This window comes from Lontra canadensis, unplaced genomic scaffold (assembly GCF_010015895.1).
Source record: "Lontra canadensis isolate GAN:19392208 unplaced genomic scaffold, GSC_riverotter_1.0 scaffold128, whole genome shotgun sequence".
In the NCBI taxonomy this organism is placed as follows: domain Eukaryota; kingdom Metazoa; phylum Chordata; class Mammalia; order Carnivora; family Mustelidae; genus Lontra; species Lontra canadensis.
Window position 1 is genome coordinate 3,731,634 of NW_022631122.1, and position 27,614 is coordinate 3,759,247.

The 27,614-nt window shown below is 46.8% G+C and overlaps 1 protein-coding gene across 10 annotated transcripts in view; it reads left to right on the forward strand.

The window, feature by feature from the left end:
* The window catches only part of AKAP13 (A-kinase anchoring protein 13), a 313,801-nt gene that overhangs the window by 116,506 nt on the left and 169,681 nt on the right, over positions 1-27,614 (forward strand). For all 10 annotated transcript variants that reach the window (XM_032842356.1, XM_032842358.1, XM_032842357.1 and 7 more), the window contains exons 4-5: positions 12,270-12,566; positions 20,709-20,892. In XM_032842356.1, coding sequence (XP_032698247.1) covers positions 12,270-12,566; positions 20,709-20,892 — 481 coding nt within the window. The remainder of the gene's footprint in view (positions 1-12,269; positions 12,567-20,708; positions 20,893-27,614) is intronic.

Below are 27,614 nucleotides of genomic sequence, written 5' to 3' on the forward strand. Positions count from 1 at the left end.
TAGGGCGCACTTGGGGGGAGCGCCTAAAAAGTGCTGAGTTAACTGTTTTCCTTTAGAGAATGCAGTGGATTTACTTCTTACTAAACCATTTCCTTTTACCAGTGTTTTTACAGAGCACTGATTCCACTATGTTGAAATAGACCGTGTGAAAAATTATTAGTTTATGAAGCACTTTTAATATCTAGTCTTGCTGGTATTGGTTCAGATTGCTGTGCCATTTGATATAAATGAACTTCATGTCAGATACCCACCAGCTCCTGGAAATTTTTCTGCAGTCAAAGACTGGGATTTAACAATTAGTTGAAAGCTGTATTTATCCTCCTGCTTGGCAAAAATGACATTGAAAAATACAGGATTTACAGATTTTTGACAATTCCTGTGAACATCTTCCTCCCACCCTTTCTCCCCCACCCCCGCAACAAAGTTTTAGGGATTGGAAATTCACCTGGAGTTTAGGATAGATACTGATTTCTTTCTAAAGCGTATTAAGTATCCTCCTTTGTAACTTAAAACTCCAATCATCTCATTTCCTGTGATGTTTATCATGTTAGAAAGGCTTATCTGGAACTTGAGGCCTGCCCTGGAGCAGGTGCCATCCAGTATCACCCTTGCAAAACCTCTGTCCTGTGTGGGTGATGGTGAGAGACAGCTCCGCAGGGGGTCAAGTCAGCCGTGCCTGACTAGACTCTTACCGGGAAAGGAATGGTGGTAATTTTTATAAACTTACTCCTTCCTGAGTTAGAAACAGGTCAGGAGTTAAAGTTAGGGGGTGGTACGTGAGGGTGTGTTCATGACTGTGTGTGCGCATGTGTAAGAAAGCACGGAGGTGGATGTGGAGGGCGCACGGAGTGCTGAGGGAGAGGACAGCTGTGGCAAGGGTGTTGCCCTGTGCCCTGGTTGCAGTCCTCAGTCACGAGGACATCTGCCCGGCAGCTCTGGTCCCTTCGCTGGCGAGGCCTTGCGATGAGGATGGGTGGCAGGCAGTTCCTTTCCTTGGCTTCACAAGCCCGCTGTACCTGTGTGACAGCCTGGGGCTCTGAGTTTGTTCCAGACCCTCTCTGAGCTCCAGCCTCCCTTTCCAAACTCTAGTTCCCATCTCTTCCCTTGCCTTTAGTTCCAAACCTTTCTGTGGGTCTCTGCACCCCTCCTTCCCAGTCACACCCATCTCCGGGTGTCCTTCTGTACTTACTCCGAGGACCCTTACCCTGCTGACCCCAGCGAACCAGAATGGATATGGTACTGTGCTGCTTTCTTCTAACTTGGAAGTTAGCAGAAGAATCCCTGACCCACTTGCGTGGGGCCTGGAGTCCTAGTACCTGCCTTCTCCATTTTCCGCTAATCAACTACCCCCCTTTAAATTATGATCTCTTGCACCTCCCATGTCCCCTGTCATGCTTACAGGGCCCAACAACCTGTCCCCTTCTCACCCCACTTAGCCTGCATAGACTGCTCCTCTTTCGTGTTCATTTGGGCTGATGGTAGGAGGTGCTCGATCACAGCAGAAGTGACAGAGGCTTGGAGTCCCTGCACGACCCTCCTGTACAAGCAGGCCAGACAGAATGTAGCGCCAAACTGTCACATGTGGACCTTTGATATGGATGCAGGGCAGTGGCAAGGTCCTCGCTGGTGAGGTAGGAGCTCTGTGAACTGTTCAAGCGGAAGGGATCCTGAGTACTCCCTGTTGCTCTGGTCACTGTGTGTGAGATCTTTCCACTCACGTGTCTTGTTAAGCTGCCGCATCTGCCGTAGTCATGAGTGGAGGTGTAGGGATAGGGGCGTTGAGGACATTGAGTTGATTTTGAATTTCTTGTTGATATCATAGAGTTAAATATTTTAGTCTAGAATTAAACTGCCTTAATCTGTTTTTAGGGACGTCTTAGACTTGTTGCTTCCCTTCCTTCCACTCTTCACTGAGCTGTCTCCTTCTCATGCCTTCCCGGTCCACCTTGTAAAAATACACAACAGCCTTCAAAGGGTGCCTGGGCGGCTCATTTGGTTAAGCATTGCCTCTTGATCTCAGGGTCATGAGTTCAAGCCCCGCATTGGTCTCCATGTTGGGTGTGGAGCCTACTTTAAAAAAAAAAAATACACAGTGGCCTCCTGTCTGTATTCCTTCTTGCCCTTCTCTGATTTATTTTTCTGCACTGCACTTAAAAACTTCTAACACATTATATCTTCTATTGATCTTATTTGTTTTCTACGTGCCTCTACTAAAGTCAGCTTCATGAGGGCATAGACTTCTGTTTTGTTGGTGTGTGCTAAGAAGTCTGTCCTAGGAATCCCTACCAGTTGATGGAAGAGCGTTTCTACTTTATCTGAATTCACCCCGGTTCTTGGAAGCCGTTCTTCTTGAAAGGCTGTGCACACATGGGTGTGTGCCTATACACACACATGCCCTTTCTTTTGAGAAAAATGCAAAAGGAGTTTGCTCTGGCTTCTTGAGTTGAATTCTTCCTTGGGGGTGGGAGCCTGTGTTCTCTTTCCAGAGCTACCTATGATGATTTGCGTCAGTTAGCTGCATTGATAACCTTGGATTTCCTGTCTGCTGTGGGCAGTGTCAGATTAGTCAAGATTCTTGATTGAAAGTCTGTGCTTGCTTGGTGCATCCCAGTCCCGGATAAGTCTGTTTGCAGCAGCTGCTGCTGGGAGCAATGTCAGTGCACCCTTTCTGCTCACGTGTGGGATGAGCTCTGCCAGTCCTAGTCATTTGGGTTGACTCTGGAAAGAAAAAGAGCTTTGTGTCTTGTTCTTGGTTTTAATGTCATGTTTCATCCACATTGCTGGCTCTGATTTTTCTTTGAGTTCTCTGCATGTTTCACTGTCAGTGTTTTGTAACATTTTAGTTTTTACTAAAACCAGATGATTGATTGACCTTCAAAATGCAACTACTTCTTGATGTTAGTCTGTAACCTTTTATTATTAGGGGGTGGAAGAGAGAAAGGAACATTTCTAAATTGTGTCCTTTAAATGTTTTAACTTCGGATATGAAGATTATTTTTTTCTATTTTCTCCCTTTCTTGCTTAATGAGATGTTTTTAATGAATTGTGTGTGTCTAATTATAAATTGTAAAGGCTTTTTTTATAAATAATCTTCTTGCCTTACCACCATCAAAAAGCTGTAGACATGATATCATACCCCCTTTTTAATAAAGTAAGGCCAATAAAAGCATCTTAGGGGGCAGTTAGGTGGAGACTTTGGTTTCTACTTTATTTGCTTTTGAATTGTTTGGGTGCTTTACAAAGTAATTTTTAATAAAAAACATTTTGAAGACGAAAACAATGTCCTCTCTTCTGAAAATAAAGCTGTCGGGTTCTGATTAACACGAGACACAGACAGACGAGCTATGTAATAAAATGTTACGTTCAAGACACCGATGCATTTTCTGGTTAAGAATATAATTTGCGGGGCGCCTGGGTGGCTCAGTGGGTTAAAGCCCCTGCCTTCGGCTCAGGTCATGATCCCAGGGTCCTGGGATCGAGCCCCGCGTCGGGCTCTCTGCTTGGCAGGGAGCCTGCTTCCCTTCCTCTCTCTCTCTGCCTGCCTCTCTGCCTACTTGTGATCTCTGTCTGTCAAATAAATAAATAAAATCTTAAAAAAAAAAAAGAATATAATTTGCTCTGAAATACTGCCTAAAGTGCATATCCATCTCCAAAGACGAAAGGTATGGCCTTTGTAGTAGAGGAAAATACCTCCATTCTTTTCTCTTTGTATGAAACGAATCTGACTACAAATCTCATCTTAACTAAACAGTGAGTTTCCTTTAGAGATAAAGCTGAGGTTTTTCTTTAAAAGACTTGTGGGGGACTGGTAAGTAATGTAAAGAAGTCTGAGTATCCTTGGAAGATAATTCTTGAGGGATATGGAGTACTGCCTTATTATGTTCATTTTTATTAGCTAAATGTGAATTTAGACCCAGCAAACAATGATTTCAGAATGGAAATGAGACAGGATGTTCAGTGGACGCCACACACTATTTTTATGCAAGGCTTTAGTGCAGGTTCTCTCTTTTCCCAGCATGTGTTACTTAAGAATTTACAGCACAGGTTCTTGTTGGACAGGAAAACTACAAACATACATTGACCTAAAATTTGACCCAGCTCTTGTGTTTTTCTTTCTCACTCATCAGAGGGAAGGTACTATATATAGTAGATTTGTCATTTAAAAAAGAAAAAAAACTTAATTGCTGTGATCAGAATTCCTTTCGGGATTATTAAAAATCAGTGCTCACAGCCCAGGTCCCAGTAAGTAGCTCTACAGGTAGATCACGATGTATCACTCACTTCTTGTGAACCCAGACCTCTCTCTAGTAGCTGATGTCCAAGGTTGCCAGATTGAATTACACATTCGAAAAGAAGTTGTAGACTTTACACTGGCGTAATTGCAGAGTGCTGGACCCCCCCTTCTGTGGCAAAGGAATCGTTACTTTTGTGTTGGACACTTTTAACAGTCTTCCCTATTCTAAAACACCCCTGCTGTAAGGCTATCCCTAGACAGGTAGGATTATAGATTTTAAAAAAATCTTCAGTTACTGTCCGAGTGCTAGTCAGTATGTATAGTTACTATGCTGGAAAAACAAACTGGGGACTAGCTGAAGGGAAAAACCTTCTGCTGTGTACTGTCCCAGCTGTCATGCTTATGTGGACGTTGTGTACTTGGAGCTGAGGGTCTAAGCCTGGACTCTGAGCCACACACATTGTATGGAGGCAGTGGTCCTGCCAGAGGAGTGAAAATTGGCTCGTGGGGGGCAGAAAATCTTTCTCTGTAAGCAGAGACACATGTACAAATATGGGCTAAATCTGTAGCACCAAAGTTTCATTAGATGGGGGGGTGAATATAGAAAAATGTCTACAAAGACTCCTTGGGGGGATGACAGTAAAATACTGAGGAACACTGCCTTACAGTAATAGGCTGAAGTATGGCAGACAGTGTTCTGTATTAACTAGCCCTTTTCCCACAAAAAATATACATGATGAAATTCCTGTGCCTACTGTTTTTTTGTCCCATTCTGCTTAAATACTTTTACACAGAGACATTTTACACACACACGAAATTTGCACATCTGCCACCAGACCACCCAAAATGAACAGTAGGTGCTTTCTGCACCTGCCCATTATCCTGAAGACTGGACATTTCCTTAAACCCCGTATCGCCACTTCTCAGGTACTTGGATGCCAGACTGAAAGACTAAAAGACAGTGTTTCCGTGTTTTCCACCGTTGACTCCTTACCACAGCCTTTCTCTTAGAACAGGAGTGGGGCTGCCTGGGTGGCATCATCGGTGGAGCGTCCAGCTCATGTCATGATCTTGGGATGGTAGGATCAAGCCCTGTGAGGCTCTGAGCTCAGCGGAGAATCTCAGCTTGAGATTCTCTCTCTGCCCCTTACCCCTACGCTCTCCCTCTTCCCCTCCCTCCCCATGCTCGCGCTCTCTCTCTCTCTCTCTCTCTCTCACACACACACACACACACACACACACACACTCTGTCTTTCTCTGTCTCTCTAATGAATAAATCTTTAAAAAAAAAAAAAAAAGGAAAGGAAAGAGAAGACCATGCTCTGAGTGGGGCTGGGCTGGGCTGGGCTGGGCTGGGCTGGTCTGGTCCAGCAAGCACTTTCAGCGTTCCTCTTTGGATAGTTGGTCAGACAAAGTCCCAATTGTTTCATTCTCAAAACAGAAGGCCCGGATGGGATGTGTGCCACTTTTAGCTTAATAGGAAATGAAGTAATTCTTGGGTCATGCTTCAGCGTACTTGTTTATCTGGAGCAATATTTCGTTTCCATGGGTACGGGGCTTCATACGGTGATAAGGAGCCTACAGAAACGCTCTCCAGCCGCATGAGCACACGCACCTCCTGACCCGCCAGCTTAAAAAAGGTTGGAATTCAGTGCTTTTAAGAGGAGCATTAGCAGTTACTTGACATTGTTGCTTCTCAGCTAGGTGGTGGTTCTTCTTCTTCTTCTTTGAAGATTTTATTTATTTATTTGACAGAGAGAGAGCACAAGCCAGGGACAGTGGGAGGGAGAGGGAGAAGCAGGCTCCCTGCTGAGCAGGGAGCCCAACACAGGCTCCATCCCTGGGACCCGGGATCAGGCAGACGCTTAATGACTGAGCCACCCAGGCGCCCCTCCGCTAGGTGCTTTTTGTTGTGTTTTTGTTTATTCTGGATCCCCCCCCCCCCTTTATCTTTTCAGTAGTGCCAAAGGCAACTTTTAGCTCCGGAGCTTTACTGGGTCCTGCGGCAGAAGCTCTTTGTAGAGTATCGGGAATCTCTTTTCCTTGAGTGACCTAAACAGGAACATTTTTAAATTTTTTTCATTTTAGTTTAGTTTTAGAGAGGGAGAGGAGGGAAGGTCAGAGGGAGAGAGAATCTTCACAGGTTCCACGCTCAGCGCAGAGCTGGATGCAGGGCTCTGTCTCACAACCCCGAGATCATGGCCTGAGCCCAGATCAAGAGTTGAACGTGTAATTGACTGAGCCACCCAGGCGCCCCTCAACAGAACATTTTAATAGCTAAATAATATAACTACCAGTCTTTGGTGCCTGTCTCAGGCCCGGTGCTTTGTGCATGGCCATCTCTCATGGTTTCTCACAGTCGGGACGGCGGGTGGCATTGGGCTTCAGGGCGGAGTGACTTGTTCAGGATGACCTACCCTGAGCGCAGCGGATGGTGAAGACTCCAGCGGGTGTTGTCTGACTCTTCCGCTCGTTGCCAGCAAACCTCAGGAACCCTCAGTCGGTCAGGGAAAGATCTCCCTCACCCCAGTAGTTACTGTGGATTTCTGATGTAGAAGAAAGAACGGGGCCTGGTCGCGAGGGTACTGAGAGGGCAGTTTAAAAGATGGAATTGTTGGGGCGCCTGGGTGGCTCAGTGGGTTAAGCCTCTGCCTTCAGCTCAGGTCATGATCTCAGGGTCCTGGGATCGAGTCCCGCATTGGGCTCTCTGCTCAGCAGGGAGCCTGCTTCTCTCTCTCTCTCTCTCTCTGCCTGCCTCTCTGTCTACTTGTGATCTCTCTCTGTTAAATCAATAAATAAAAAATCTTAAAAAAAAAAAGATGGAATTGTTGACGCTTAGGCTTATTCCTTTACCGATTTCTCCGTCTTCTTCCCTTCTTTTAAATTCTCTGGAGCTGCTTCCCTCAGAAGAGGCTCAGTAAAGTTTTCAGACCTTCCTTTTCTAAAAAGACTTGGGATTCTTACTTTCCTTCTTTGTTAGCAGGAGGTTGAGTGGAAGGAGAAGCACCGTGCCCCTGGCCGAAACCTGCTCCTCCTCTTTCTGCTACACTTTTTGTGTAGAGAGGTTGACTGTGGCGATGCTAGCAAATCGGATGTGGTTTCTGTGTCTTTTTGGTATAGATGTGGGCATCCTTAATACCCTGCGTTTTGTGTGTGATGGCCCCTGGAGAGAGTCCTGTCTCTAGGGCGAGTTTATGGCAACAAGACGTTTTATGCAGCGGGTTTTATTACTGGGTCCGTTTTACATAGCTTTGTTTTTTAACATGTTGGGTTTTTCCCCCCTAAATGCTTTATCTGAAAGGTCATAGGAATTAAAAAATAGTCTTGAGACCCAGTCGAGCATAATAGAAAACCCCAGTGTGAGAGAGTAGTGCCTGCAGGCTCGGGTGCTGGTTTCCAGATGCCGGCGGCGAGTGCTGTGGTTGAGGGCGGCAGTCGCTCTCCCTATGTACTCTCAGTTTTTAATATTAAAGGCTGGTCCAGGACACCTTCAGCCCCCCCACTCCTCTTTTACTCCTCAGTGTTTCTTTTGAAAAAGGAGCCTAAAATCATACCAAACACGTTCCAGATTGATGGTACATTTTACTTGGGTTGATCATAGTCTGTCCTTCAGATTGTGAGTTCATGTCCGTAGGGAAGAACACGGGGCCGACAGTTGGATCGCTGCTCCTGGGTTGCTGCTTCCTGGCCTTTCCTGACATTCGCCTCCTCTGATACATAGTTTTATTTTACACAGAAATGTACACACAGACAGAGCTGACAGTAGTTCACCCAACCACCACCACCGTCCACATCTGCCTGCTCACCGATTACTTCTGCTGACGCAGCGGGAAGAGCCAGGCATGCGTAGGCTGCCGATAAACACACATGCGTGTGCGCGAACCACCTTCTGTGTCCCCTCTGTCTGTCTGCACCCTTTCCTAGCTGGATGGAGTTCTGTGCAGACGCTTCTACACTTGGCAGTTTTGAATAAGATGGTGTTGCTTCACAGTGGCTTTTCTGCGCTCAGTGCACCGTGTGTGTGTGTGTGTGTGTGTGTGTGTGTGTGAGAGAGAGAGAGAGAGAGAGAGAGCGAGAGAGATAGAGAGAAAGAGATGAAACTGAAGATCTGGAATATGGGATGAACTCTGTCTATATAGAAGGAGCTCTTAGAGGGAGGCGGATGGTATTTAGGTGTTTATAGGGTGATGGATGCCATTAGTGGCATTGGGACTCCCTTTCTGGTTCAAGCGTTTGGGTTTCTCACCTTTGCACAGGCTTGAGGCTTGTAATGCTGTGCTGTAATTGTCAGTTAGATTCGTGAACCATTCTTACTTTAAAGTAATTCTTCCAACTGAAATACCTATTGTTACACCTGTCTGTCTGATTTCATAGGCAATGAATTGAGGCTAGGTGATGTTGTTTTGGTGATATTATTAAAGAATTTGAGAAGACTCTTCTAATTCTGCTCTTCATGTGTAAGACCTGCAGACTGTCTAGATTTAACAGAGAGGTGTTCTCATTTACCTCGGGCCACGTAGCTGAGAAGTAAGGGAAATTGGTTTGGACCCAGGTCTCTGCTGTCACTAAGTATCCAGGTGTAACCAAGTTAATATCCTCCCGAAACTGTCATTTCCATCCCTTGAACTTACCTTCTGCTTCCATGTTTGGGCTCTTCAAACAGTTCTCTATTCTTGGAATCTTGTTAACGTTCTCTCCCTGTCCAACTTCTGCCTACTGACGCCCACAGGCTTTGACCTCTGGAGAAATGCTGAGGCTCGTAGGGGCTGCTCCCTCATGCAGTGAATGAGGAAGTCGAGGCCCGCAGAAGCAGAGGTGATCTGGGGTCGCACAGCGTCAGAGTTTCCAACCAGGGTTTGAGCATGGTGTGTTTATTGCTTCCCTGTCCATTCTTCCACGGTCCCCTTGTTTCCTCTTCAAGTCTTCTTGTACCCATAAATCTTGAGAGAAGGGGCAGCCTCTAGAGCAAGGAAGCGGGCTCAAGTTCTGATTCTGGCACCCAGGAGCTGCATCACCGTGGGCAAATGACTTAGTACTTCTGTGTGTTGGTCTCTGCATCTGGTGAATGGTATAATAATAGGGTCTGCCGCATAGAGTTGCTATGAGGAGTACATGAACGGCTACTTGGAAAGCACAGAGAGTAGAGCCAGCACACCGCATGTTATGGTGTGTGTGTGTGTGTGTGTGTGTGTGTGTGTTAGGTGAGGTAGGTGCCGTGCATCTGCGTTCTGAGGGCTGCAGAGCTGGGAGCAGGGTGCCTGCAGAAAGCGGCTTCTTAGCAGCCACCTGCTTTGTGACATCTTCCCGCTCATACTCACCTGGGAAATGTCCTGCGTCTCTCCCACCAGTTGCACTGTGTGTTTCTTCTAGAGCCCATCCCACTCTGACTTCTTCGAAGTTCTCTGCAAATTGTTTGATTCCCCCTTACAGACTGTAAACCTCCGGAGGGCTGAAACGGAGGGCTGAGTCTTTCACACTTGTAATCCCAGTGCCCTGGGCTTGGTGCCTATGTAGCTGTTGGATGTTATAAAACAGTTGTTTTTTTTTTAACCTTTAAAAAAAAAAGATTTTATGTATTTGCGAGAGAGTGAGAGAGCGCATGCACAAGCAGAGGGTGGGGAGTGCAGAGGGAGAGAGAGAGATGCGGGGCTCCATCCCAGGGCCCTGGGATCATAACTTGAGCCAAAGGCAGATGCTTAACTGACTGAGCCACCCAGGTGCCCCATTATGGAGCAATTTAAAAGAAATACTTTTGCCAGAAGAATCTCCAAACTACTACCTGAATCTGTTGACTTGTTTCTAATTGACATTGTTGTTTTATACAGTTAGGCTGGCTTCCCTTCAAAGGAATATCAGAAGTTTTTTTTCCCTAATTTCATTTCATATGTTAAATGTATAAATTCAGCACATGCATTGAGTTGAAGTACACACGTGGGCGTCAGGCACGTGTGGGCACAGACACGCACCAGGCAGGGATGCTCCCTCTTCTACAGCCTTCATAGAAAGAATTCAACTCAGAAGGCAGGACGTGTACGTGGTGGAGTGACGTGTTCATGTGAAAGCGGATCTCAGTGGTTAGTGAATCTGTTCTTGTTGCTCAGTCGTCGTACTGGCCTGCCGTTCGAGTATTAGGCTCCTTGCAGGCAGGGACAGAACTCTTGCATCATGATACACTAGGCCACGACCTTAGGCATCAGACTTGAATTTAAATAATGGATTCAGCTTCTTATAATATCTTTGTGACCTTACTTCTCGAAGTCTCAGTTTTGTCATCTGCAACATGAGGATAGTACATACCTCATAAATCTCTTGTACAGAGAAAATGACATGTCGGGTGCCTGATACGTGGTAGTCACTTGGTCAGTAAATACTTGTAACCACCCTAAGGTTACACAACAGTGAGAGATTTGTCACCAGGGTAAAGGGCTTAAAGAGGCCCCTGGAGAATCGTATGCGGAAAATCAATTTACTTATTATTCTCATTGTTCACACGGGAAAAACAATTACAGTTTTCTCTTTCAAAGGCAGCAGAAGGCTTCGTCTGTTCTGTCCGCATCTGAAGCCTCTCCTGGCCTGTGGCCACAGTATGGAAAGTGAACTCCGTGGCCCTATAGAGGGCTTCCTCTGCCTCACCCCACTATGGACAAGCAGTCTCTGCGAGTGAGGGGCTGCAGGGAAGTGGGGCGGGCCGGGGCCTGCGGGGAATCGGCCAGAGCACCAGGTGGCATCACTCACGCAGCAGAAAGACAGGCTCCATTTTCCTTTCTGCGTTTCTCACCAGAGAGGTTTTTTGGAAGAAGAATGATGATGTTAGGGGCATACTTCTAGCCAGTTGAGATCAGTGTTGGGAAGTTGAGGGTCAAGAGGGTGTTCCAATGACGATATTCTGCATGTTGTACATACTTAACGCTGTGAGGCTAAAAATCCAGCAGAGTCTGATTGTCCAGGAAGGCCTTTCCCGCAGAAACGGTGTGGATGTTACTCGAGTGGAACTCTCTGGGGCGGCACGTATGTGGCAGCTCGTGAGGTCTGCCCCGTCTGTACAGTGGGTACTGATCTCCGGCATGCTTGCCCTCCCTGAACAGGGCTTCTGGCCGCAGCATTGCGTCATCCCTGTGAACCAGGCGATGTTGTTGACATCATTACATGACAGGAAAGAACATGTATCTGACAGCAGAGTGCATCTTGTAGGCCTTGAATTTCTAATAACAGTGAAATAAAATCAGGTAGTTTGGTACTTTTTAAGATGTTTCATCATTTGATCAGTTGCGCTGTGGTGATAATAGGGCAGTGCTGGGGAATCTGTAAAAATCCTCCTATATTAACCAGTCTGCGTGGCTTTCTTCCTTTTGGGTTTCCAGATCTAGCTCAGTTCAGTCGTATCAGACTTGCTAGGCCTGACGAGATCCTTGAGCTTTCATTCTTTCCTCTGTTCGAGTTGAACAGCCATAATTCAGTATGTCCTGGGATCTCAGAGACTGTTCGGTGCCAGACGTTAGCTATAGGGGATACATTTAGGGAACAGAGTTGTTTACTGGCAGTAAGGGAACTAATTCATTGTTGCAAATAATAGTTCAGAAAAAGAGCTGAAAATAAGTGTAAAGAAGTTTGGATTGCTGTCAGAGCAGAGGAAGTACTTTCTTTTAGGAAGGAGAACTTGGGTATTGTGCAAGAAGAGCAAAGAGGACCTACTAGTGTCCTCCTCCCAGCGGGAGGACTCTGAGACTGTCCTCCTCCTAGCGGGAGGACTTGGAGAGACTATCCTCCTCCCAAGTGGGAGGACTCAGGGACTGTCCTCTTCCCAGCAGGAGGACTCTGAGACTGTCCTCCTCCTAGTGGGAGGATTTGGAGACTATCCTCCTCCCAAGTGGGAGGACTCAGGGACTGTCCTCTTCCCAGCGGGAGGACTCTGAGACTGTCCTCCTCCCAGCAGAGGACTCGGAGACTGTCCTCCTCCCAGCAAGAGGACTCTGAGACTGCTCTTCCGGCAGGAGGACTCAAACACTGTTTTCTTTGCTCTCTGTGTCTTGTTTAGGTCACGACTGCTGTGAGACCGTGAAGGTGCTGCTCTGTGCTTCCAAGGAGGGCCTTCCCGTGTTTGTGGTGGCCGAAGAAGACTTCCAGTTCATCCAGGATGAGGCGTACGATGCAGCCCAGTTCCTCGCGACCAGTGCTGGGAATCAGCAGGCCCTGAACTTCACTCGTTTTCTTGACCGATCAGGACCCCCATCTGGGGATGTGAATTCCCTTGACGAGAAGGTTGCCCTGGCATTCAGACACCTGAAGCTGCCGGCGGAGTGGAACGTGTTGGGGACGGATCAGAGTTTGCAGGGTAAGCACTTAATGACCCACAGAGAGACCGAATTTAGAATACTTTGCTTTCTCAATGGGGCTGCTTCTGTACGATCATTGTCCTCAAGCCTTTCACAGTGGCTGGGTAGATCTCGCGGTTACTGGAGTAGAGTGTGGCCTTGATGCCTTCTCTTCTCGGAGCTGTTAAACCTGTTCTTGCAGTGAAATGCCCCAAGCAGGGGCTTGGTGTGGCTGTGTGCGGCTGCTGTTTGCAGCAGAGGGCGGCGCACGCAGCGCTTGGCTGCGGGTCTCTAGTTCTCGTGTGTCCTCCCAAGCACAGGAAGTGACCTGTCCTTCATGAGGACAGTAACAGAGTAATTTTTGTCATCCTTTTGGTATTTCATAATCAAAGAGCTTTCATTATTGTATTCTGAAGTTTTTGAGAGACTCCACGGAATTAGAGGAACGAAAAGATGGGGGATTGAGGTGGGAGGGGGGCACCAGAGCTGCCTGGCTTCTGCGAAACCCCACACTTCTTTAACCAGAGCAATTTCACTCTTCACTTATTTTATCTACTGGCTTTCCATGTGAGAGTTCACGGAAGGAAGGGTTACACTTAAAAAAAAAAAAAAAAAAAAAAGCACTGGCATAGTAACCATATGTTCCTCTTAGGGGTTTTCCTACATAATCATTTATGTAGCAGATGCGTATCTACTAGATGCCATGGTTTTATGACTGTATTTAAATGAAAGAGTATACGCTTGGGGTCTAATAAGTAACACCCTCATTCCCTCCTGAGTTCAAGTAGAATGGAAAGGTTTAGGAGTTATGCAGATGGAGGTCAGAAGGTTTGCTTTGCTACTGATGACAGCTCGTTGGGCTGCTGATGCTGCATCTGCCGGAAGGGTTTGCTCCTCTTCCTGCTTTATCCCTGAAAGAGCTCGACAGTCATGGGACTGCCCTTCGGTGGCCACCCGGCTCTGATCATCGTACTCCGTAGGGAGAGCAAGCCAGAAGTCTCCCTCTCTGCCCGAGAGCAGATCCTGAGCAGAAACACCCAGAGGGGACTGGGTCAGGGGCATGCTCAGTGGCTGCTCTCACAGACTTCCTCCCATGGAAGAAGGCTACAGAGGTATTTGCCAGCTTTGGTCCTCTGACATGCTGTGGCCGGGGCGGCAGTGGTGTCCCTGAGCATCGGGGCTGCGGCAAGCTGCCTGCCTCAGTGAAATAAAAAGGGAAACGTGGACTCTAAGGTCCCATCAAGGAAGGACACATTTTTCCTTTTCTCTGTCTAATTAATGTAGACCAAGGAACCCCTCCACTGCTAAGATCTAAAGATCAAAGTATTTGCCATCATTGAGGACAAGGGCACCTTTTCAGAAACCTCCCGTTGAGGCTTTATGCCACAAGCCCCTCCTGTTCTGTATTGCTGTGGCAGCGGGAACTCTGGTTGCTGTGTACACGTCTGTGTCAAGGCAGGGTCACCTCCGTCATTTACGGGGCTTATGGTGTTTTTATGGTTTTGTTTTTGTCTTGAAAGAAGGCACAGGAGTGGGATCATTTGTTCATGTTACCAGGATTAAAAAGAGCTGTTAGAAAGAGCACAGGTCTGAAACTTTGGGTCTGTCACTTCCCCTCTCTGGGCCTTAGCCTCCCTGCCTTTCATAGGGAACTGGCCAGCTTTGCCAGCTTTCTGTGGACTTGCCACGTGCTGCTTCGGTTTCTGTTGCACAAAATTGCTCAAGCGGTACTAGCAAAAGCTGAATCAAGTTTGAATAGTTAGGGAAGTGTGTTAAAGACCACAGTGAGGTACCGTTACCCACCTGTTAGAATGGGTAAAATAAAAAATACCAGGGGCTAGCAAGGCTGCAGAACAGTGCCTGCTACATTGCTAATGGGAGTGCAGAATGATACAGGCGCCCCAGAAGACAGTTCGGCAGTTTCTTACAAGGTTAAGTGTACATTTACTATATGACCCGGCAGTTCCACATTTGGCTGTTTATTCTAGAGAAATGAAAACTTCTTTTTACTTGGAAAATCTTTGCACAGATATGCCTACACCAGCGTTATTTATAATCATTCAAAACTGTAGACAACCCAGATCTTGGTCATTGGGTGAATATGTAAGCCAGTAATGATATGTCCATACGGGAGGACACCACTCATCATGAAAAAGGGGGGTATAACATTGAAAAATAATAAAGGGGACAAATTGTTGGGGGTCCAAATGCAGCAGCCTGGATGCATTTTGCTGGGTAAAGTCCATTTCCAAAGGTTACGTAGTGTGTGATTCTACTTGTGTGGTAGTCTAAAAAGGGCAAAATTATGGCAACAGACAACAGATGAGTAGTTGCCCGGGACTAGGAGTGGGGCTGAGGTCTCACCGCAGGGGGCTGCCACGAGGGAGCTTTTTGGCTGTTGGAACGGCTTTATGTCTTGGTGGTGGTGGTTAGAACAATCTGTGCATGCGTTCAGACTCACAGGACTGTATGCCCCCACAAGTGAGTTTCATCTTAAATAAGTTACAAATAATTAAAAGAACAAAAAAAACTGGACAAGTTAGGTGTATTTACGTTGGAAGGTGAAATGCATGCATGGGCCATGATAGACCTACCTTGAAGTCAGCAACGGGGATCAAGAGCCTGAAGCCAGTGCCAGATCCGCATTCTGCAGCTGAGTTGTTCCCTTCCTGGTGGGCTAGAGCCTGCGCCACCGGATGCCTGAAAGGCAGTGGGGCACCGGTCACGAGGTGCGTGCTGCTGAGGAACAAATGTAAAGAAGCATTCTGCTCACCTCAGTGCGTTGCCAGGATTGTTAAAGGAAGCAGGTTCGAGAGGCGCCTGGGTGGCTCAGTGGGTTAAGCCACTGCCTTCAGCTCAGGTCATGATCTCAGGGTCCTGGGATCGAGCCCCACATCGGGCTCTCTGCTCAGCGGGGAGCCTGCTCCCCCCACCCCCCACTCTGCCTGCCTCTCTGCCTACTTGTGATCTCTGTCTGTCAAATAAATAAATAAAGTCTTAAAAAAAAAAAAAAAAGGAAGCAGGCACGAAGCAGGGTTATCACCTGGGGTAAAGAGGCAGGTACACAGGGCGCCCTGTTACATAATGGGACTCCTTGCTGTTGAAGGTTAGGATGTTGACAGTTGTTCCAACCTGATATTTGCACAAAGGGGTCATACGAGATTTGTGGTTACCCCTCCCACTGTGTGTTTAGATGCAGTGCTTTTTAACTGTTTCCAGGTCAGTGACTCCTTTGAAAATAGCTTAGATCTCTCCTCAGGAAGAAGTGCGTCCGGCTGCCTACCCAGAGAACACGGACATGTTATGTAGGGCTTCTTGGTCTCCCTGCGCAGCAGGCATGAACCTGACGCTGAGAACTCTTGGTTTCGAGGTGACACTGTCGTGTGGGCAGTAGGCTCTACTTGTCTATAGCCTTGCTTCGTTGCAAGAGTTTGTGCAAAGTACTTCACCTCTGGTTCCCTGTTTCTTTATCTGTCAAATGGAGGAAGACCTACTGGGAGAGTGTGGACTGGTGGATAAGCGTTTTGAATATACCTTGACCACCGTCCAGTAACCTGTTAGAGGCAGAACATCGATGAGCTCTGTAAGGGACTTAACCTGTCCTGTAGAAGGCTGCCACAGGACAGCACAGGAGAAACAGTTCCTTGGGGCAGAACGAGGCTGTTTTGCTTTTGCTTTTACTGATCTCTAACTCTTCGCTTTAAACCACGAACGGGAGGGAGGGAGTTTGTCCGTCTAGTTCTTCCATCCGCGGTTACATAAAGGAGCTTCTCTGCTGTCCTTTTGGCCTTAGTTCTGCTCTAAACATCAGCAATAAGGTTGCATCTGGGTGGAGGGTGAATGATGGCTCGGGGAGATCTTCCCTGTGAGTGACCAAGTCTCACTTCCTCGGCCCTGCTGCTCAGTCCCTCCTTGGCTCACGAAGGTTGAAGGTTGAAGGTTGAAGGTTGAAGGTCGGGTGAATGGAGATGATTTTCACCTGAAAGACCCTGCAGGGTAGCAGGGGCCGGCTGGCTGCAGACTAGCTCTGAACAAAGGGTGGAGGAGAAACACCCTGGGGGAGATCTTCGTTCTCAGTCACGGTATTATATGACTGAAAGAAAAGATCTTATCATCTTTTGGGGTAGGAATCCTCCCCACAAGGAGAAATTTGGGTGGAGAGAAGGATTAGACAAGTTTAAAAAAGACTGCACCTAAACCAGCCAGGGCGGTCTCAGTTCTGTGTATCTGACGTTGGTTACTAGAACCTCAACCTAATTGTTTGGTGTTTTAGTTCCCACACCCCTTCCGTGGGACTTTTCCTTAGCTATACTCTCTAATATTTGTATCCTTTTTCGTTGTCATTGTTGCTAAAAAATAATAAAATATAAAAAGATCACTGGGGATTTTTTTTTCTTGGCAGAGGGTTAATATCTGTTGACTTCCAGGACAAGCACTTCCTGGTCATGGCAGGACTTCAGCTCCAAAAGGTTTTGTTGCCGCTCAAACCTTGATTGTGTGGCAGGGCTACAGGGGTCCTTTTCGACAAGCCCATTGCTCACACCGGCCCACCGTTTTCCTTCCCCGTGGAGTGCGAGAATTCCTGCCTCGTGCGGGGCTGCGGGTTTATCCAAGAGGCGGTTCAGAACAGCGGAGAGAATGGTGATTTTGGAGTCACATAGGTATGAATTCAGAGAGTACTGGGAGCAGGGCATTTAGGTGGATTGGTGGGGAAGGAAAAACATGTAGTCTTTGATTGCTATACTGTTCGCAGAATTTAGAACGTTTTGCTTCATCAGAAAATCTGATTTTGTAGACGTATGCCGCAGCGTACTTACCATGAATGTCTGCTAGGCACGTCAGCTTTCTCTGCAGGTCGGAGGGAATGGGTGTGGGAGGTGCTTCCAGTATACAGGTGGATAGCAAGTGAGACTTAAGGAATTTTCTGCTCCCTTCTCTGTGAGTGGAAGCCGGGCGTCCGTAGAGATTTTTCCAGTTGAGTATGGTTAAATGGGAAAGCCCGCGAACCAACCTGTGGCCTGTGAAATAAATTACAGCCTAAAGGAAACAGAAGTAGCAAGAGTATTCCGATGGAAGACTCCCAGGTATAATTTTCTTTAAGAAACCAAAGAAAAATTTAGAAGAGCGTTCCCATTTGTCCTTTAAAAGCTCAAAGAAGTAAGACCTATTATGATATTAGAAAAGGAAGCAACCAGGAGGACAGTAAGTTGAGGGAGTATCTACTTAATATGCCAGAAGCTCCTCGGTCAGGGTTCAACCAGAGCATCAGAACGAGCCGGAGAGATGTGTGGTAAGACTTCTTGCACCGCATGGCTTACACGATTGTAGGGGCTGGCTAAGCAGGTCCAAGATTCGCAGCGCAGGAGTAGAGGAGAAGACCATGGGCAAGCTCAGACCCACTGAAATGAGCCAACACTGTCATCCTCAGTGAGTCAGGAAGGGGAGATCCGGAGCAGGCTGGAGTTCCAAGAGCACAGGCTCAGGCCGGCCTCCAGAGGAAACCTCAGCCCTGCTTTTAAAGCCTTCCAGCTGATTTAGTTAGACCCACCCAGATTATCTGGGATAATCTTCCTTATTAAATCAACTGATTAGGGGCTTTAATTGCATCTGCAGAGAAGTCATCACAGTGAGGGCAAAGAAGGAAAGGGAGTTGCTTGAAATGATGCAAGGACATCCAGAATCCCATAACGTAATTAAATTCAAACTGGGGACAAAGGACTCAGTTGACATCACAGGAAATGCACTTAGCGATCTGAAGGACAAAGTTGAGTAACTCACAGAATATAGAGGGAAAAGACAAAGGATCATGAGAGGAAGAAATACGGAATATAGAGACCAGAGAACAGAAATTGGTCCTAAATTGTAGGCGTGCTGGAGTTTAAACTGAGACAAAAGAAATAAAAGCAGTAATGAAGGATAAGTTGGGTAAACATTTTTACTTATTGGAGGAAAACATGAAAAGGTTCTTTGTAAACCACATGAGCTCGCTTGCCTGATTGCTTTTTACAAAAAGAGGGTGGAGTTAATGGAGAGGGTATGGTCTCTAGACTTGACAGAAGAATTTTCAAATCTTGATGGCTCTTGTTGTGGGTAAGTTATTAACCTGTCTTTGCCTCAGCCTGAGGATGGTGAGACCTCATGGGGTTATTGTGAGTGGGAAAAGCGTTAATACAAAATACATAGCCCAGAGCAGACATTTCGCAGGTCCGGACCACGCATGACACTTCTGGTCGTCTGTTAATGGCATAAAGTGGTCAGCCTACAAGTGCATGTGGCACCTTCTGCTCAGGACCTTAGAATCAGATCTGGGGAGGACGCAGGTGCTGGATCCAAGGTGCCAGCTTGAGCAGGTGCATGGCTTTGTTGTTGGAACTTGTAAATACGGAGCTGACCCAGCAAATTATGGGTCGGAAGTGGTGAGGCTGTAAAGAAAACTGCTTTGAAGGGGGTGTGGAGGTGTCACGTAGTGAGGCAGGAATTGACCAGTCTCTAAAAAGTCACATAGTTCCTGGTCGGAGCCTTATTAGCTTTTTGGTTTTGATAAGGACGTCAGAGAGCTTGTGACCAACTGTAAGGCACAAGTCAGGTGGTGATATTTGATCTTCTGTGAAGGTTCTTTCTGCCCTTTTGTCTGGCCCTGCCACCTGCTCTGAGGTCTTGATTATTACGGTTTCTACCTGCCCATGCAGGGTTTCTTCTGGGGTGTTGATCTCTTTCCAGCCACGTGTCTCAGCTGAACACCCTGTGAATTCTTGAAGTAGTGTGCATAGTTCTGTAGGAAAAATGTAAAATACGAAAGATCGCTTTTGCATCTAAGAATTTACCTTGGCGATAGGGAGACTAGACTGAAAGACACACGACACTGGAAAGCAGTTCGCTGTAAAATCGCTGGTTCAAAGCTGGATTCGTTTTTCACTGCTGGTCACATGAGCAGCACGGAGGATTTGAGTGTAAGGAGAAACCAGTGGGGTCCAAGAAGTCTGGGAATGCCTGGGGAAGAAGTTGAGACCGGTGGTAGCCACGGAGAAGGAGAGGAGGCAGGCACCGCTCCTGGGCGTCATTCCCATTGCAGTGTCCGAGTGGCGCCCCCTGGAGGTGAGTTCCGCCCAGCCTGTAGGGCCTGGTACCGCAACCGTGGCTGCCCCGTCCCAGGTTGGGCACAGGGGATGGCCTGAGGAAGAGAGAGGTTGTTGGTGAACCTGGAACGGAATTTGAAGTCTGAGAGGAGAGAGCCGGGAAAGGGAGGGAACCTGGCTTTGAGTGTGGATCTTGTAGCCCGTCTTTATCCCCGCACTCCGCCTGCCTCTGTTCTGCGTGTGAGGTGAAGGTACCCCACCTAGGGGTGCAGAAATGAAGCTCCGAGAGGTAAGAATGGTTCGGGCCCAGTCTCAGATGGTAAATGGCCACTTCCGAACCCGGATTTGTCTGCCTCCCGAGCCCTTCCTCATTCCACCACTTTCAGCGTGACTCGCTGTACCAAAGAGGGGCCTTCCCCGTAAGTGAAATAAGCCCAAGTGCACGTTTTTCTTACTGAACTTACTAGTATATTATCTTAAAATTAGGCTTATTATGCCTGGAGATGCATTTCTTTCTTTCATTAAACAAAACAAAAAAAAAGTAGGCAGTGCTGGCAATTTGATTTGCCCTTAATGTGGGGGACTAGAAGGACCTGTGTGTACTTAACAAGCAGAACCTGTTCTTAGTGTTTACCTAGCCAGCTCCTGTCTGGGTGTTATTTTTTCTTTAATTATACCTTTTACGATACACCCATCTAAGCCCCAACAGCTATTCCCCGTGTGTCCCCACATTGTGAGGCTGCATTCCCCCACCCCCCGCCGCGCCTTCTTGATTAAGGAAAAGAACACATGTGTGAATTCACTCTTACAAATCCGCCCATATAAATGGATTGCACAAATGTGGTAAATCAGGATATAGAAATGTCATGGTTCTCTTCGGAGACTTTGCTTCTCAAACTGTGTTCAGCTTTGTTGCGTCTTTATGCAAGAGCTGGTCGTAGCCCGCCACCGTCAAGCCTGTTTATGTTGTGGTTTAACTCTAGGATCTTAGGTACTTGGAGGCGGCGGTGCTCACGTAACTTGTTTTTGTGTTTGTTTGCTTGTCCTTTTCACGTTCTCCGTACTGATTTTCTCTCCCACATTCAGATGGTGGTCCCCGGGAGACGCTGATGCATTTTGCCGTGCGGCTGGGGCTGCTGAGGTTGACGTGGTTCCTGTTGCAGAAGCCAGGTGGGCGAGGGGCTCTCAGCATCCACAACCAGGAAGGAGCGACACCTGTGAGCCTGGCCTTAGAGCGGGGTTATCACAAGCTACACCGGCTTCTAACTGAGTAAGTGCTCCTTCTCGCTATTTCCTTCCCCTCATGCCCAGCCCCACCCCCCCACCCCCTGCTTCATAGCAGCGCCGCCCACTTGGCATCTCCAAGTGAGTTTGCCAGGAACTAAAACCTCAGCTCTGTGCCTTGCCTTCTGCGGAGGCTGGTAAGCTCGCTCCTGCTAACCACTTCATTTGTGAGACGCAAACGTAAGTCCTCTTGCCAACTTCTCTCCCTGCCTCCCTGCTTCTCGCCTCTTGATATTTCACTGAACCCTGAGACGAGGTCTCGGCTGTGGGGGCAGCATTCCCAGACCACGTATGTAGCTTATCCCGACTTGGTACAAGAGAAGATTTTTCTCTGCCATACATTTTCTCAGTTACGTCTTCAAGACTTAAGTTAATTAGAAACAAATATCTGAATGTTATCATTGCGTGCAGAAAATATGCTGAACCACTGGGTTTGGGTCTGAATGTAATTTCCGTGAATAAAATCAAGAGCCGTGGTCTCTTCGTATGAGTAGCAGGAGAAAGCCACCGAGTTGTCCTGGGGACGGGCGGTAGGGAGTCCTGCGCGTCTGCACTCTGGCTGGACGCTCTGACTTTTCAGTCTTTTGAAGGAAGGTTGTCAGTCAAAACATTGGAGGAGGCCTTTTTTCTTGTAGAAATAGAGAAAGAAGTACATTACAACAGCCGACTGTTTTCCTGGGAATATCTATAAAAGGCAGAAACATCAGCTGTAGTTTCTCTTGTTTAATACGTAGTTTTTATTATTTTACGGTCACCACATCTTTTCAGCCACATAGTCTGACCGAGAATAAACCCCGTGGGATTTACGTTCTTCACTAATCGAGGGTACCCTCATAAGTTAAGTGGATAGTCCTAAATTCCCAGTCTTTTGCTCCTGTTAGACTTAATTTAGTTGCTCTTTATTTTTTGTCATTTGTAGCTGTCTGGGGGAGTGTGGGGAGTCTGGATGGGGCAAGAAGAGATTTCAGCGTGTAAGGCTACCTACTGTTACTTAAACAGGTCGGTGTTTGGTCTGTTATTTCCTTCACCTGCCCGGCTGATAACTTTTCTGGTCAAGTCAGACAAAAGGTTCTTTTCAGAGGCTCTCTGATGGGTGTTGGGATACCCTGACGGTAGGAGGGGCGCTCTTCGTCTCAGATGAGCTCCGGATACTTGAGCTCTGCTGCGACCGTATTCCAGGAGTGATCGGTTCCATTCCTTCCTACTTCCCATCTGGCCGGTGATTGGATTCCCTCTGCTGTTCGCCTCAGGGCTTTCTCGTAAGAAGCCTGTTCCAGAAGTTGAAACAGTTAACTCTGCATGTAACCGTGCTGCCCTTCGAGAGCATTTCTTCTAAGTGTAACCTTGTAGCTCCGGGTTTTTGCTGGGAAGCAGAGTTGGTTAAGGATTGCCATCCAAATGGGGAAATACAGTGATTACAACAGCTTTATTATATGCTTGGTGAGGATGTCACAAGACTGCGGCGCAGCTTTAAGGAAACCAGGGTGTTTGTTCTTGGAGAAGATTTTTTGGCTTGCTTTATAGCACGAGCTCTGTTCCATATGCGAAAGCCACTCACCTCCTTTTGAAGGGAAAGCCAACTTGAGAAATCTTCAAATGGGGGACCACAGTAGGACGTTGAAATCAGCAAATTAAAAAAATGGGAAGGAGGTTATTTTACTACATCACTCGATTTTACCATGATGTTAATAGACTTTGCTAGAATTTCAACCGTAGGTCAGGAGAGATCATCATTAACGGATAAGGAGGAAAGTGAGATCCAGAGAGGTGGTGACAGGATCAGGGTGACAAGGTGGCCCAGCCAGAACCAGAAGCCAGATCACCTAAGAAGCTGTTCAGAGCTCCTTCCTCTCCTAGGATTCTGAACAAGGGGCACCGAGAACAGCCTGCATGGGCTCCGCGGCCTTTACAGTCCCAGGCAGAAGTTTACACACGTGTTTCTGAGCAAGGAGTTTGTCTGGTGAAACTCACAGGGTGGTTTATGAAAAGCTGAGAGTTGTTCTGTGTGTGACGCCATCTAATGCTTCACTAAGATCTTTAGACTCGAGTGTCCTACCTCTCCCCTTGTTTAAATTAAATTTCTCCTTAGAGGCCCATTTCATTTTATTCTGTCTTTTCCGTTAATATGAAATTGAGGTAGGGTTACATACATTTTTGCCCCTAAGAATATAACTATTTGCTTGCCAGTCTTCATTGAAAATTCAAGTTTATTTCAGTCCTTTTATATGTCTCCCAAAGTAAATTTGTTGTTTTCATTCCTTGCTGCTTACTGTGGGGTTTTTTTGTTGTTGTTTTTTTAGTTTTTTTTTTTTTAATTTTTGGAGGGAGGGGAAGAAGACAGTGCTGATTAGGGTCCAAGTTTTGTGTTTGTGTCTAAGGCATGTTAGATAATTCATTTTGATAAATGGAGTCACTTCTGTGCGAAAATCAGTTCTGCTGTCCTTGGAAGTAGAAAGATAATCTAAATATGACCTGCGTCTTTTGAGAACTCTTGAATTGATACTAAATCCTAGCAGATAGCAGTAATTGTTAGGATGTTTTTGACAGCTTCCCTTTTCTGTAATCTGCTATTATTAACTTCCACTGAGTTCCGTTACAGGAAAGGAGAAATTTTTTTGACTCACTGCTCATATTTTGATCTTGTATTATCAGTATGGTTGTATTTGTGATCGGAAAATTCACCTTAAACAAAATGTCCCAGTCTTGCTTGAGAAGAAATCTTACCCAGAATGCTTAGGCCTCCCCTTGCTTTTAGGTAGATGCACAGTTGTCTCCCCCATTTTGAAAAGAAGTTAGTTGAACATCCCCTGCCTGAGGTCCCCTAATTAATGATGGGTAGAAGAGGGAGGGAACCCAAGTCTTGAGGCTCTTGGTTGGACTAAGGCTAGGAGGTGACATTAGATGGGTGTTGTGTTGGAGTCTCCAGAAGGACATTGTGAGAGCCGGGTGCTCTGAGCCATCCCACACACACACAAGCAGTCTGGGGACCTGGATCACTCCTTTGGGCGAGGGAAAGAGCTGAGACCAAGAGGCAGTTCCAGGTAGTGGCTGATGGCTACGTGTGCAGACTTTGGAGTCAAACCGGAGTTTGTGGTTTGACTCTGCCATTTGTAGCCACGTTACTGTGGACACTTCACAGGACTCGACTCTCTCAGCTTCAGTTTCTCTATCTGCTTAAAAAGAAACTAGGACAAAAATCCCTGCCTCCTGGAATTATAACCAAGTGCCTGACGTGTGTGCTGTGGAGAACCGGGGGTTGTTTGTCACACAGATGATGGTCATTGCTTAGAGCAGGTACAGGGCAACAGGTACCGTAGCCCGAAGAGCGGACAGTATGGTCTAGTGGGCCTGCTTCGGGACGAAGAGCTTAGCCAAAATCGAAGCTTCCGCACTTAGTAGCCTGTGTGACTTGGAAGAAAGTGGGAATTCACCTGCCTGCCTGAGTTTCTCATCCCTTGACGCTACCCGGTTGGCCCGTGTCAGCATGCCGTTAGCCCCGAGTGAGCTGACTGCGGCTACTCTGTCAGACTCTCAGGTGCTCTGTGGAGAAGTTGCGCATGTAGTTGCGTAATCAGTAAGATGGTAGTTCACGGACCAGTGAAACTCAAATTCCAGTTGAGGGTCTCCCTGGAGTATCTTTTCTGTGATATTTATTGTCGGTCTCTGTGAATTGAAGTTGGTAGAGAGATTGGCAGAATTTGTGCTGAGGCGGGCGAGTCTTGAACCCAGGATCTGCCCCTGGGACGCTGTGCTCCCGGGTGATCCCCTTCGCTCCTGAAGCCCCAGCCCTGTTTGTAACATGGGAGAAACAAGAGGGCTGTCTCCAGTGTGAGTTGCTTCGAGAAATAAATGAAGGAATGTACATAGAGTGCCAGCACAGCGACCGATATCAATGGTGTCCATTTACTGCCCTTTCCTTGATTTCCCATTACTTCTAGAGCCAGAACGATTTTTCATACCTTAAAGAAATTTTGCCAAAATCTTGAAAGGATTTCCGGGCAGCGTGTGGTTGTCCCTGCTTTAGATAAAGAGTTTGAACTCATTCCCTCGGGTAATAGATATCACTTGTAAAACCATCAGTTTGGTTCTCTCTCCATGCTGTGGTGGGACGCCTCCGGTGCGCGAGTGCGGGTTGCCGTCGCTGCCATCCTGCAGGAAGAGCAGCCCTGTAGCGAATGTCGGCTCTGGAGTGCTGACATGAAAGTGCCGAAGTACCTCCTTCGCCCAGAGAGCACGTTTCAGTGTCCGTCCTCGTGTCATTTTCTGTACCAGTTCAGTAAATCTCTGTATTTAATGAGGGCCTGCCGCGCACTAGACATCATGGTCGGAAATAGTACGGCTAACATTTCACTTCGGTCTTGGGACAACCTTTCTGAAATCAGCCTTATTTTTGTACTTATTTGTGTTGTGTGGGCGGAGTGTGAAGGCTCAGAGAGCTAAGGCAACTGCCCGAGGCTGCATGGAAAGTGATAGGGCTCCTGTCACACACACATTCGTGGAATTCTGTTCCCCGCAATCTTCCCTGTACAAAACCTCGACCTGAGGAGAGACTCAGGAAGGGGCCACCGGGACACGGGATGATGAACACTTCATTTGGAAAGGGTGAACAGCTTTCTCTTTGGTCCTAGCCTCTGCTTTTCATTCAAGTTACCCAGTGGATGGTTTTAAACAGTGTTGTTTACACTCCAGCCGTCTTTTTACGTTGGTTCTCTTGACAGCCTAAGGAGTAGATAGGTCAGGTGTTGTTATCCCTATTTTGTAACTGAGGAAGTGGAGGTAAAGTGAGTGGCTAGAAGTACAAGGCTACAGAGTAACAGAACCAGGCTCAAGGGCAAAGTCCAAGGACCTGTCCAGGTACAGAGGACACGTGTGTGCACACGCAGCGCACACGCAGCCTGGCGGACACGAGGCACTAGGTGGGGGGTTGTTCTTATCTGGTACGGCAGATCGGCCCCTCTCAAAGCGATTCTATTCTCAAGTCCTTCTTTTAACACTTTACACTTGAAGCCTGGGGTCAGGGTCAGAGGGTTCAGTGACTACTCCTGTGTACTTATTGCACAATGGAGCGGGTACTGTTGAGCAAGACCTTCTGTGGACACAGCGATTGCCTCTTCAGGCTCCTCTCGGCGTCCTCTTGACAAGTGGGTCCTCAGGAGCCCATCTAGCACAAAGCACGTTCGCAGCCTTTGCTTTTGCTTAAGAGGAGAAGGAATGAGGCAAATGTACAAACTTACTTTCAAAAAAGTAGCCAGAGACGGGGATTTTTTTTTTTTTTTAATTAACTTTACATTTCTCTGGCTCAAGTCCCATCTGTCTGAACATTTTTATGTTTGTCCGTTCACCCATCCCCCTTTCTCACTGTGTGATCTGGGTCTCTGTTCTGGTAAAGATAAAGTTGTAGAACTGAGTGGAAATTGGAAGTGGGGGTGGGCACACCCATTTTCTGGGTACCTGCTACTTTGGTGCTTCAGTGTGTCCTCATTTAGAACCTTCCAGCAGATCCTCTGAGGTGTAAATATAGTCCGTATTCCTCTAGAAATGGGAAAGTTTCTAGAGGCTAGATAGCCAGCCCAAGGCCATCTGGAGAGTGAATTGCCGTTCACAAGCCCCGTCCTTAGGATGTTTTTAAACTTCTTGATAGGATTTTGTGAGGAAGCATGTTTGATAACGTTATCAGTCTTCTAAACTAGGTCATTTAATTAGATGATTCATTGATTTGGTTCTCAATGACTTTTTTTCTTTTTTGGTGAATTTGGATTGGAAGCATTTTAAGAATTTTGACATTTCCTAGTTTTTTTAGAAAGCCATTCAAATGGTAATCTCAGGGTTGTTGACCTGTGTGGCAGCATGCTGCTGGAAAATTGCAGAATGCACACTCTGAGAATAATATATGTATTTATATAACAATAGCACCAGCTGTCATTTATTGTATTTGTGTTAGGCACTTTGCATAAATTCTTGTATATTTTATTCTCTCTCCAACTCTTTGGAGATGGTCATATTCTCATTTCAAAAGGTAATCACCATAGCTGCTAAGTCATGGACCAATAATTTGAAGCAGTTTATAACTATAAAACCTCTGAACTTTTACACTGTCTTGGACTTTATAAGAAGATGGATTGGTGTTGCACGTTGGTTGGAATAACAAAGCTCTTCCATATGTCTTGTGTTCCCTTGTGGGTACTTCTTGCTCTGTGCATGCAAATGGCCCTAGCCTGTGTTTGCTCTGAGTGCCCTACAACTTCAGGCTTCAGTGTTTTTCTTCAGAGAGCTGTAGTCACACAGCTTAACTTCTGGTAGCAGATTCTCTGTGGCAACAGCACGTGATCTTTACAACATTTCTGACTTCACTGTGGATCCTGGTGGAAGAAAATAGCCTAGAGGATGGACTTTTTTTTTTTTTTTTAAAGATTTTATTTATTTATTTGACAGACAGAGATCACAAGTAGACAGAGAGAGAGAGGTGGAAGCAGGCTCCCCGCTGAACAGAGAGCCTGATGCGGGGCTCAATCCCAGGACCCTGGGATCATGACCTGAGCTGAAGGCAGAGGCTTTAACCCACTAAGCCACCCAGGCACCCCTAGAGGATGGACTTAATGGGCGAGTCCTCCACACTCTAGAACACATAAACCTTTCGTAACCATTATATGTGATTTTTATTTGGTCACTTTGGGAGTTTCCTTAAGGGGATACCTACAGAAAGAATGA